Source organism: Sorex araneus, chromosome X (assembly GCF_027595985.1).
Source record: "Sorex araneus isolate mSorAra2 chromosome X, mSorAra2.pri, whole genome shotgun sequence".
Classification (NCBI taxonomy): Eukaryota; Metazoa; Chordata; class Mammalia; order Eulipotyphla; family Soricidae; genus Sorex; species Sorex araneus.
The window spans coordinates 216,922,033-216,935,388 of record NC_073313.1 but is presented as its reverse complement, the minus strand read 5'-3'; the positions used below and the strand labels follow the sequence as shown (position 1 = coordinate 216,935,388).

The window sequence follows — 13,356 nt, the reverse complement described above, 5'->3', positions numbered from 1 at the left end:
TTGTTTTTGTTCTCATTGTTATGGAAAGGGGCACACTTGGTAGTGCTTGGGGACCACACAGTGCCAGGGATAGAATTCACAGCCTCACATTGCAGGGCATGCATGTACTTTGCCACTTGAGTCTCAATCCTGGTTCACCAAGTAGTTGTGTTTGGGGAAGATTTATTTTTATTTTTTGTTTGTTTGTTTTGTGGTGGTCACACCTATTGGTGCTAAGGGCTTTCTCCTAGATTTGTGTTCAGATATCACTCCTGGCAGGCTTGGAGTTCTATATGGGTAACAGGGATCAAAAAAATGTGTGTTCACTGCATGCAAGGCAAGCACCCTACCCACTGTACTATCAAGCCCCTAGTTTCTTTTTTTCTAAAGAGCATTTTTTTTTCTTATGTTATTTCCTTCCAATTTCAAAAGAGTGACCTTTCTTTTGTCTCCTGGACATTTTTTTCAGAGATAACTATAAATGCAGTCACAAGTAATAAAAGTAGCCTAAGTTAAGGTTGCAGAATGGTATACTGGAACATAAGGATGAATGCTTGAACAGTCTCCATCCCAAGTGTTAAATGAGTATTTATTATAGGCTATTTTATTCCTTTAAGATTAAGTTTGGAAAATGACATGTTCTTGTTTTAATAAAAGCAGTGAAGCAATGCAGAAGTAAATTTACGAAGTGAAAATAGAAGTGGAGTTACTTTGCCAAAGGGTAAACACATGTAAAATTTTGAAAGTCATTGTCACAAAGTTTGAACTGTGAAGATTTTTTCCCCCTCTTTCCTTTGCCTTTGTTGCTACCGTTTGGATGTCTGGGGTTTGCACATTTGATTGTGGTGTTTGTGCGTATTTGGTTGTGATGCTCACACACATTGAGTTGCCTTTTGCTAGAGATCACACATTTGTTTTGGTGCTGATAATCCCAGTAGTAGTGCTCCAGGGGTTGCACTGTGCCAGGTATGGCTTTGCTGGGGATTGAACTCTCCCTCACACATGTAAAACAGACCCATTGCTGTTGAGCTGTCCCAGGTTCTCTGAACTTGTCCTAACTCAGGTGCCTGAGCTTTTTATGCCACTTTCTTCTGTTGTAAAGTACATGCATGGTGTTTGTGGCCATTTGATAGGATCTAACTTTCATCTAAGATTAACCTGTTGGTATCCCTTATTGTGTAATATGTGTTAACTTTTTTTTTTAATTGTGATAAAATATGTCTTAACAAAATTTGGTATTTAACTTTTTAAGCATACTTTTCAGTGACATCATGTTTATGTATATTGTTTTGCAAGTCTTCATGACTTGATTTGTTATTCTGGTGAGTGGGTCTCCTAAGCAGTGCTTAGTGTTCCTGAAGGCCCCTCCCATCAATTTCTGGCCAAGCAGACTGGCAGTTCAATGTAAGAGCCTAAAGGTGACGTTTGGGGAGCCATCTGGTGAGGAGGATTAAACTGGGGTCTGCTACTTTCAAGCCATGTGTTTTAGTCCCTTTACCGTCTCTGGACCCTGAGTATCCACTTTACCTGTGTTATTCGACACCCATTTCAGATGTGTGTCAATTGTTTTGACAGTTTGGAGGACTATTTTCATTCTAAGTCTTCTGTGTTCTGATTCTAAATAATTTAAATACTATAGATAAACTAGTTTTAGTGTATGGTTTGAATTCGGCAACTGTACATTTAGGTAACCGCCATCATAGAAATATTCCAGGAAGTGGGATATTTCTATATAAAGTTCTATTTTTATTTCTTTAATTTAACATAATGTTTTTGAGATTCATCCAAATTACTATATATGTATTATAACATTAGTTTCTAATTATTGATGAAAAACATTTTATAGTGTAGATATATCAACTTATTTAGGCATTCACCATTTGATCGGCTTCTGAGATGTTTTCCAACTACATGCTTTGAGTGTTACTATTCTTTTTCAGAATCTTTCTGTTTGTCCTGAAGACGAATCAATCATTATGTCCTCTTTTGTTAACACTATGACCTCACTTAGTGTCAAACAAGGTAAAGTCTTCTATGTAATTATTTTCTTCTGATTATGTTTTAAATCCAAAAAGTTTTTTTGCCGACATTTTTGTTTGGAATTATAGAGAGATGTTTTATTGGCTTAGCATACTGGATGTGCCTTATACACTTAAAAATAGTTGTATTCAAAGTTATTTTTATTTATTTTTTGCTTTTTTTGGGTCACACTCAATGATGCTCAGGGGTTACTCCTGGAATCACTCCTGGCAGTGCTCGGGGGACCATATGGGATGCTGGGGATCAAACCCAGGTCAGCTGCATGCCAGGCAAACACCGTACCCACTACTGTTGCTCTGGCCCCTCAAATTTAATTTTTAAGAAAAGAATTTAAAATGCTGGAGAGTTACTACAGGAGAGTAAGGCATTTATCTTGCATGCAGTTGACCCGGGTTCGATTCTCAGTACCCCATATGGTCCCCTAAGCCACCAGGAGTGGTCCCTGAGTGCAGAGCCTGGAATAACTCCTGAGCACAGCAGGGTATACCACCCCACCTTTCCCCACCTAACCTCCTGAAAAAAAAGAAGAAAGGAAAAAAATGTAATGTTTAATTTTGTTTGTTTGGGGGCCACACCTGATAATACTCAGGGCTTAGTCCTGACTGCTCACTACTGGTGGGGCTTTGAGACATCAGGGTTTGAACTCAGATTTTACTTTCTAAAGACTCTGAATAGTGTTCTGCATTGTGTATATAACACATCTGGTTTCATCAGTTTATGAACATTTGAGTTATTTCTGTCCTTTTTTTGCTATGGTGAATAATGCTACTGTAGATGTTGTGCACAAATATCTCTTCAAGACTGTTTTTAATTATTTTGTATATCTATCGAAGTGAAATAGTTTTCAATTAAAAATTCATAATTGTGGTTAGCAATTTGTCAACAAATTGACTTGACTTTTAAATTTTTTTTTAATTACTATAGTTGAAGATGGGGAAGTATTTGACTTCAGAGGAATGAGACTAGATTGGTTTAGATTACAGGTAAGAATAATAGTAATTTTCTGTCATCTGTTTTGTTACCAACTATCTTAGTTAAAATGAAAACATTATTTAGTATGAAAAGATCTTTATTGTTATGTACTTGTTGTGCAGCTACTTTTTTCTTCATATAAAACAGTTTTTTTAACTTTTTAATTGAGAAATGTTGGCATAAATTGTTATTAGCTTACTCTATCCAGCATAGTGATTCATGTGTATACAGTACCCGTATTTATTGTGAAACAATCACCACAGTGAATCTATTAATTCACATCCATCACCACTCACAGATACAAACTTTTTCTTGTGATAAAAGCTTTTGAGATCTTCTTTTATAGAAACTTCCAAATATAAAATACACTATTCCACATATAAATGAGATAATAAAGTATTTGTCTTTGATTATGTCGCTTAATGTAATACTATTATGATTCATGCCGATTGTCAGAAAATGGTGGAATTTGTTCCCCACCCCTGCCCCTCATTTGTTGGTGTCTAAATAACATTTCATTGTATATAAATGCCATTGCATCTTTATTCTTTCCTCTTTGAGGACATTTGTTTCTGTATCTTGGCTTTTGTAAAACTTAACTTTCAGTTTAATACTGCAGTGAGCATGGTAGTGAAAAAACTCTTTTCAAGCTAATATGTTTGTTTTCTTTGAGTAATGAGTGCCCAGAAGAAAAATTGCTGGTGATATGGAAATTCTTCCCTCCCTCCCCGCCTCCCTTTCTCCCTCCCTTCGTTCCTTCCGTTTTTTGAGTCACACCCAGCGATGCACAGGGATTACTCCTGGCTTTGCACTCAGAAATTACTCCTGGCAGTGCTTGGGGGACCATATGGGATGCCAGGGACTGAACCCAGGTCGGCTGCGTGCAAGGCAAACTCCCTACCCTCTGTGCTATTTCTCTGCCTCTCTTCTGTACTTATCATCATAACAAATGTATCCCTTTGCATTCCCCATCAACAGTTCACAAAAGTTCCCTTTTTCTCACATTCTCATCAGCACATGTTCTTGTCTTTCTCGATAGTAGTCATTCTAGTCACTTCTGAGCTCAGGGTCACTCATGGAAGTGTTCAGTTGATCATGCATGATGCTAGGAATCAAACTCAGATCAGCTGTGTGCAAGACAAGACCTTAACTGCTATACTATCTCTCCGGTCCCCAGATTTCTTCCTTTTATAAAGATAGCAATCGTACTGGATCAGGGTATCAAGCTCTAATGACTGCTTGATCCGATTGCCTCTGTGTAGACCTTTTTAGCAAGTAATGTCACATTCTGAGGTGTTGAAAAGTAAGCTCTATGTCTTCAACTTTCTTGGGTACACACAATACAACAAATATCGAGACATGAAGGTACCTGACAACTTTCTACTGTTTATAGATTCTTATTTTTTAGTGACAGTAGGACAAAGTATATCTTGACAGCATAATTAAAGAAATTTTGACTAGAGGTATAGAGCAAAAGTTCAAGACATGGAGATCATTGTTCTGGATCTAGGGGCTTCAAGTGTTTAAGGACAAACAGTGACGGCTCTAACCCTATAGACTAGACAAAGAAAATAGTAAAGTATTAGACAATATAATCTGTAGAAGTGTCAGATCCTGTCTTGAATTTTACAGATCTGAATATGATGTGGGAAAATGGCATAAAAGAAATACCAAATTAAGTAGTGGTTAAAATCTACAAGTTCTAGTTAAAAGATACTATTGACAAAAGATATTTATCAATTAATTGTAATTTTCTCAGAAGGAGGAAAGTGTTTCTTTTCAAGTTGGAATTGGTAGTAAGGAAGGCTTTAAAGAGAAAACATTGATCTAAGGTTAGAATTTGTGCAGAATGATATAAAAAATGTTCAATTATGAAAAGTTAAAAACTTCTTAGTGTAAAGTATTTCTACAAGTGAGAACACATCTTTATAAGTGATAGGGTTCTTGAGAGCAGGTGGAAGGATAATTCTTTGGAAGAATTTTACAATGGGCTTCCTTCACTGGAATTTGTCCAGTGCTGATCCATAGGTCGGTGGTCTCTTATAGGTAGGTCTATCTCTTGGTGAATGGTAGCTTCATATTTGTCGTGATCCCTTGCCATTTCAATAATTATTACAAGGTAATAATTATTTAGTCTTTAACTGTTTCATGGATACTAGCAGAGGTATAGGCCTCTGGAGCAAAGATAAGGACTTACTCAATGCCAAGAAATCATGATCTGTATCTTATCCCTCAAGCTACAAATTGAGGCCTGGGAAATGACCTGAGTAATGAGTGTTGTGGGTCTTGCATTCTTGGTATAAGCAAGAAGATAGTGTAAATACATGAGATCCAGGGAGTGTCTTTCAAAAGCCAGAAATCCTGTTCAAATTCTTGTCTACTACATCTGCTTCCCACTTTAAATGCCTTAACTCTCACCACTCTTGATGAGACCACTCTTGTCTCGATTATTGCCACCTAACATCTCTCTATACTGTCCCTTTTTCATTCACTTCTACCCAGTATCACCCCAAAAGACTTACAGAACAGTCTTTTTTTTTTATTTCATTTATCTTTTAAAAAACCTTTATTTTCTATTTGTATTTTGAGCTGCATCTGGTGGGCTTTTTTTTTATGTCATTAAAACTTTTGTATTAACTTTGGGTTTGTACTGCATGTTGAAATATTCAGGGGTTACACCTGGCTCTGCGCTCAGGGATCACTTCTGAAGGGGCTCAGGGAGACCCTATGGGGTGCCAGAGGTCGAACCCCAGTTTGGCTATGTACAGGCAGGTGCTGTACTATTTCTTCAGGTTCTATAGCAGTCTTTTAAAAACAAAAAGTAACAAGATGGCCATTTATTAAAAACTCAGATTCTTCAACATGGTATACAAGGTCCACATGAACTGGTTGAACCTCATCTTTTCCCATCTCCCTTTTATTTGCACTCTAACCAAAGTGAGTAAGTAGTACTCATTCGGTAGGAAATCCTCATATTCTTGTTACTTTCATATATATATATATATATATATATATATATATATATATATAAACTGTAGGAGCACTGCTATTTATTCAGCCATTGATTAATATTCTTCTGTAATATTCATGACCCAAGGATAAGATTTTACCCTCTTTAATTTGAAAACCATGTGTTGGAAATTCCTATAAGATACTGATTATTTTGGTTAAATCCAATAATTTTTCAAACCAACCCACAGCTTTTTACTGTTTTTAGTACTTTTTTACAATTTTTCTTTTAGTGCAGTATATTCTCCAGTTCTTTATAATTTTAGTATAAAATCTTCCTGAAGGAAGCATGGGTGTAAGATATTACTTACCATGTTCTTGGCTGCTCCCAGCTCAACCCCCAGAACTATATTTGGTTCTCTGAGCACCCTCAAGAGTGATCCCTAGGGGCCAGAGTATAGTACAGCAGTTAGGGTCTTTGCCTTGCATGTGGCCGACCTGGCTTCAATGCCCTGGCATCCCATTGGCCACCCAAGCACTGCCAGGAGTAATTCCTGAATGTAGAGCCAGCACTTACCCCTGATCATGGAGCCTAAGGTAAGACCTAAACACAATTGACTGTGGCCCTCCTGCTTCCCACCACACATCAAAAAAACCTTTACTTAATCGACATGCATAATCCTTATTTTCATCTAATTATTGCCTAGAGGCCAGAGAGAAAGTATAATAGATAAGGCGCCTGATGCAGCAGTGGCCATGATTTGAATCCTGGCCCTGCATATGGTCCATTCATCACTGCCAGGGGTCACTCCTAAGGAGAGAGCCAGAAATAGTCCCTGAGAACCACTGAGTTATGGCCCAAAACCCAGAATAAAGTAAAATAAAATAACAAGGCTAATGTCATTGGTTTACTCATAACTACATGTTTTTCGCTATATATTCACAGGCCTACACTAGTGTCTCCAAGGCTTCACTTAGCCTTGCAGATCACAGAGAGCTTGGAAAGATGATGAATACAATCATTTTTCATACAAAAATGGTAGATTCCTTGGTGGAAATGTTGGTGGAAACATCAGATCTCTCCATATTTTGGTATGTTGTGACTTATTTAAAAATCAGAATTTTAAGTTGTCAGTATCCAAAGATGTGCTTTCTTGAGGAATTTATTTGGTGTATTTTTTAAATGTTAGTATAGTTGTTAATTAGTTTAGTAATAACAAAGGGAATAGTGGGGAAGTTGCCGCAAGAAATGTTTACCAAATTGGGATATTTTTTGTCTTTTTTTTTTTAATTCTCTTTAAAAATAACTTTTTATTGATGTGAATCTGTGTTTTTGAACTTTTTTTAGGAGGTGGGAAAAAGTTCACATTGACATAATGTTCTTGTATCATTAGACTAAAGAAAAAAATGCTTTGAATCAGGATCAGATAGAGCCTAATATGTTAAAAATTAAATACTAAATTTTTCTCTACAGAATTAAGTTAGACATTACTAGTGGGATGTGGCTGTAGCTACTTCTTCAGTTGGTTCACTCGTTTCTGTCATAGCCTCTTTTGTTACACATCTAGTTTACAACTTTGCTCCCTGCTCTTCCTCTTCACTTAATCACTGTTTCACTGTCATTCATTGTTCATCGATTTGCTCGAGTGGCACCAGTAACGTCTCCATTGTGAGACTTATTGTTACTGTTTTTGGCATATTGAGTAGTATGCCACAGGTAGCTTGCCGGGCTCTGCCGTGTGGGCAGGATACTCTTGGTAGCTTTCCAGGCTCTCTGAGAGGGTCGGAGGTATCGAACTGAGGTCGGCTGCGTGCAAGGCAAACGCCCTACCCACTGTGCTATCACTCCAGTCCCTTCACTTAAAATATCCTTGAAAGAAGATTATGAATTTTGTTTCAACAAAATGTATTTTAGATCTAATAAAATAAGAGATGATTGTCTAAGTAAGAGAGCTAAATATGATCAAATTAATAAATATGAATTCAAATTGAGTATTAAGACTTTCCGACTGCACAGTATTAACTGTTCCTGCTTCTTTATACTTTTTTCTTGATAGTGATGAGAATGGTCTGATACATTTTTTCAAATATTAGATGCCAAGATGGTCTGGGTGGGTAGAGATTGATTGTAGTTTCTTTTTTGCTTTTATTCTGAATTAACAACCCAGTCTACCCTGATCTTTGCCAGTTTTTCAGAATGACTTTAATTAGGAAGTATTGCAGAAGAAATTGAAGTACTAGGTAGGGAAAGTATAAAGATAGCTTTTAAAAGAAGTCATGTATCAAATCAGTAAATACATGTTTGGTCTGAATATCAGTTTGTAAGACTTGAAAAGATTGGGGCCAGAGAAAGAGGACAGCAGGTCGTGCGATTGCCATCACGTGTGGTACTTGGCTTTATTCTCTCAAACCACATACAGTCCTAGTGGTATTCCTGCCAGGAGTCAGCCCTCAGCACCGGCTGGGTGTGACCCCAAAACAAGAACAAAGTAACCAAGAAATAAGAATACTTGTAGAGGTTATTTGTAACCTAGTACTATTGTCAGACCCAAAAGCTAACTTGGAAAGCTAAAATGTTTTACTTTTAATGTACTTTTAGATGTTTTTTTTTTTTTTCTATTTGGGTCACACCTGGCGATGCTCAGGGGTTACTCCAGGCTCATGCACTCAGGAATTACTCCTGGTGGTGCTCAGGGGACCATATGGGATGCTGGGAATCGAACCCGGGTCGGCTGCGTGCCAGGCAAACGCCCTACCCGCTGTACTCCACTGTACTCCAGCCCAGATGTTTTTGATGTATGGAAAGGGTCCTATTACAAAAGGAAGATGCACTTTTTTTTTTTTCTTTTTGGGTCACACCCAGCGATGCTCAGGGGTTACTCCTGGCTTTGCACTCAGGAATTACTCCTGGCAGTGCTTGGGGGACCATATGGGATGCCGGGGATCGAACCCGGGTCGGCCGCGTGCAAGACAAACACCCTACCCGCTGTGCTATCGGTCCGGCCCGGAAGATGCACTTTTTATTCTTATTTTTTGTGCAACCACCCTCTTTAGTTTCTGCCATGGTCAAAACTGTTTGCCATTTCTGTTCATCTTATTCTGAGATGATCTCTTTCACTGATCTGTATTCTTTTACACTTATATCTTAATTCTGGAAATAGTTAAAATATTATTAGTTGTCATGGTTTAATTAAAAGTTTTCCTAGGTGGTATGTAAAATGGTTGATTATGTTAGATTTAAATGTCATGTGTTCATTGTCATGTATATGGCTTATCCTATTCATATTTTAAAACTCATTAATAGTCTAAATAATTTTAATATTCTAGAGTGACTATTGAAGTGTAAGAAATACTCCTTAGAAAAATAACTTTCAAGGAAATAAATGTAATTATTAACTTTCGTTAACTTTTGTCAAATTGACTCTAAGGTACTGTATCATAAAATTTTAACTATAAGCATTATAATTTTTAATTTATTTTCTCATAGTTTTTATAGTCGTGCTTTTGAGAAGATGTTTCAGCAGTGTTTGGAGTTACCCTCTCAGTCAAGATACTCAATTGCATTTCCACTACTTTGCACTCACTTTATGAGTTGCACTCATGAACTCTGTCCAGAAGAGGTAATATCAAAATGGCATTCTAACTTACACAGTATGCAGAGTAAATTCAATCAAAGCTGATCAAGTGCTCACAAAGTCATAATTATCTTCCTATACCTCCATATTTATGAGAGCATGTATTAGTAACATTGAATGCAATAGTTTGATTGAATGCAACATTGAATGATTTTTGTATGGTTTTCTTCTTAAATTTTTATTGAAGAAATTGATCATTGAATTTAAAAATTACTGATTAAACACAAATGTGTGTTTGAAGAAAAATTTCACAATTTTACTAACTTAATAGTTATTTTGGCAGTTTTGATTTTTCTAACTTCTTAGTGTTACAGCTGTCATAAGTAAAATGCAGTTAGTAATAATCAAAATTCAGATATAATTAAAGTGAATTTGCCTGATCTGACAGTTTATGTAATAGAATACTTGTCCTTTTGTGTTTTATTTTCTTTAGCATAATGTTTCAAGACTCATTCATCTTGTAGCATATGTCATTCTTTCTAGGTTTTCCTAATAATTAGCTACCACATTTATTTATATATTCTGTTGATGAAGGCAACCAACCCTGGTTCTTCTTCCTTTCTCAAATCCCACTAACAGTAATATGCAAACTGTACTAATTTCTACCACATTTTATTTATGTTTTCTCATTCTTCTACCTGTCTCAGATCCCACTAACAGAAACTCACATGAAAACTGTACTAATTGCTTGTGTTTTTGTTAATATATATTGTCTCCACTGGTTATATCATGTTTTGCCTAAACTATTATTTTATTCACCTAAGTGGTCTTTCACCTCTGTCTTTGTCCTCCAGAAGTTGTATTCTCAGCACCAATCAGATAGAGACTGGATGATAGTTTTGTGACTCGTTAAGAGAATATCAGATTTTGCTCTGTTATTGTTGTTCTAGTCAGCATTTCTGAGCAGTTGAAGGGAACTAGTAAATCAGTTAAGTAGTCAAGTAACTGTAGATTAGAAGCAGTGCTAGTTTAATGTGTCAACTCCTCCTACCCCTCATCACCAGCCCAACACACACACACACACACACACACACACACATATCCCTTAATCAAAACTCTAATAGATGTTTATAATTTCAATGAAGTAAATGGGGGGGCAGTATTTAATTGTTACTGGTCTATAAGTTCTTTTCAGTTTTACTTCCTAATGAGTTTGTTCTGGATACCATAGTTAGGGTTATCAGGGGATTCTTGGGGTGTCAGAAATTGAATATAGGCCTCTCACATGCAACACTATATGCCTACCACTTCAGCCATATCATTGTTCTCAGAGGACATTTAAAATATAATATATTAAAAGATATGATAGACTTAGAAACAGTTTGAAGGTTTTAAGTATTTTTATCATTTTTGAAATTATACATCTCTTTCATCAGCCTATAAATAATTATGATTTAAGTATGTTTGCTATTTAATTAAGGAAGGAACAGGGAAGAAAAGCTTTATAAAATGTCTTCAGTGAAGTATTACAAATGTTTGGTGCAAAACTTTACAACACTCCAATTAGCACTAAAAAAACTATTGAAATATTATAACAACAAAACTAAAAAGATACAGAATCCAGTATGTAGCGATAAATGGATTTGTGTTTGTCTATTTAAACATACAAAATTTACTAAAATTTAATTTAAATACTGTATTCTTACTATTGTGTTCAGAAAATTTATGTGTTCAAAAAAACACAGTTTTTTTTCTATTTTCTGTCATGGTTTAATGCTTGTGACTTTACTAGGGCCTTTTTAAAAAAATTTTCTCCGCTTAATTTCTAACAATCATATCAAAATATTTATGCTTTTTAGTTAATATACTTAAGAGTTGTATCATAGTCATGTGTTCATATGAAATTAGAAAATATCACTAATTTTTTTCTTTTTACATTGTATATTTGATATTTTAGGAAGCTTGAAAATTAAACTGTTTTTCATGTTAAGAAAAATTCTTTAATTAATTATAAAATTAATTAAATTAAAAATTAAAATTTTTAAAATAAAATTTTTAAGTAAATATTAAAAAAATTAAAAATAAAATTTTAAAATAAATTTTTAAATGTTTAAATTTTTAAATTAAATTTAAAATAAAATTTTTAAAATAAAATAAAATTAAAGATTAATTAATTTAAAATACTTTAATTTCTTATTACGCTTGTGTAATCACCAACAATATGCAAATATAATTTGGTACCTTATCATTATAGGAGATAAATCTGCAGTATGGCCCACTCTTACTCTCATTGTATTGTAGTCTTTAACTAGATTTTTGTGTTTATTTAAAGCTTTAATTCAAATTGTTTATTTTCCTACCATTGTTATTTTAATAGCGACATCATATTGGAGATCGCAGTCTTTCCTTATGTAATATGTTCCTGGATGAAATGGCCAAGCAAGCTCGAAATCTCATCACTGATATTTGCACAGAGCAATGTACTCTTAGTGACCAGGTAATAATTTAAATATTTGTTTCAAGGTAAAAAATTCATTTATGAAAGTAAGAAAATTAGCTGTTAGCTAATTTTTTGAAAAATTTTTATTTTTTTATTCTCAAAACTATAGATCTCATTCTCTTTTTTGAAAACCTCTATTGGCTATTGAAAAAGTTGTGACTATCATTAGGATTTTCACAGTTCAAAAGTAAAATTTTAGCCTGCATTCAGGTTCCTTCCTGCTTGCATAAACCTCTTCTTTTGTAATTCACTTATGTTCTACTAGTACTTTTTAATAGATTCTGAATATCATATTCTGTGTTCCTTCCAACAAAAATAATTCTTTTTTTATACCTGCTTGCCTGATACGATTTTAGGTATCTTTGACTTAAAAAAATCTTTTGTTTTTATTTTTAGTTTTTGTTTGTTCGTTTGGGGGCCACACTTGGCTGTGCTCAGGGTTTACTCCTGGCTCTGTGCTTAGAAGCCACTTCTGGTGGTGCTGAGGGCACCCATATAGGGTGCAAGGATTGAACCCAGGTTGGCTACATGGCAAAGCAGGCATGTTACCTGCTGTCCTATCACTTCGGTCTCTATGTTTTTAGGTATCTTTTAAACTTCAGCCTTGATATGACATCCCTAGAAATAATTTTCATACCAAAGTTACTTACTGCTGTTTTCTATCAGGCTAATGGCTCCTTAAAGTAACTCGATGAACTTTGTGTCTCATTGTGGTGCTCTGTTTCTAGTGCTGACTTGATATTTGCTGCATGAATAAATAGTCCTCATTGAGCTAAGATTTGCTTGAATGGTTACTGTGTCTTCGGAGTAATGGCATAAATGTAAGACTTTTTTTTTTTTTTTTTAAATACAGTTGCTACCCAAGCATTGTGCCAAAACCATCAGTCAGGCAGTGAATAAGAAGTCAAAAAAACAAACTGGTAAGAAAGGTGAACCTGAAAGAGAAAAGCCAGGAGTTGAGAGCATGAGGAAGAACAGGCTGGTAGTGACCAAGTAAGCCATCCATATTTGTTTGTATGTATTTATGTACACATCATGCAAGTATGTATGTATGCATTCAGTGCAGTCGCTGAGTGACTTTCCTGACCAGCCACCTGCCTTTATGAATTTTCAGTTTTTGGTGTTGTAGAAGAATTGTCTTCCCTTCTTCCCTCCCTTCCTCCTTCCCTTTCTTCCTTCCTTTCCCCCTTCCTTTCCATTTATAATGGGAAAATGCTAATAATTATAAAATGTATATAACATTTTCCTTACAGTTGCTTAGAGTGCTACACACTCTACAGTATAAAGGTTAAAATGTTACATTATTTTGAGCTTTGCTCATTAGAGAAAAATTTTGAATTC

The 13,356-nt window shown here is 35.3% G+C and overlaps 1 protein-coding gene across 4 annotated transcripts in view; it reads left to right on the top strand.

The window, feature by feature from the left end:
* Positions 1-13,356, top strand: part of NCKAP1 (NCK associated protein 1) — an 88,308-nt gene that overhangs the window by 51,804 nt on the left and 23,148 nt on the right. For all 4 annotated transcript variants that reach the window (XM_055120146.1, XM_055120145.1, XM_055120144.1 and 1 more), the window contains 6 exons: positions 1,920-2,001; positions 2,944-3,002; positions 6,887-7,032; positions 9,428-9,560; positions 11,893-12,012; positions 12,869-13,008. In XM_055120146.1, coding sequence (XP_054976121.1) covers positions 1,920-2,001; positions 2,944-3,002; positions 6,887-7,032; positions 9,428-9,560; positions 11,893-12,012; positions 12,869-13,008 — 680 coding nt within the window. The remainder of the gene's footprint in view (positions 1-1,919; positions 2,002-2,943; positions 3,003-6,886; positions 7,033-9,427; positions 9,561-11,892; positions 12,013-12,868; positions 13,009-13,356) is intronic.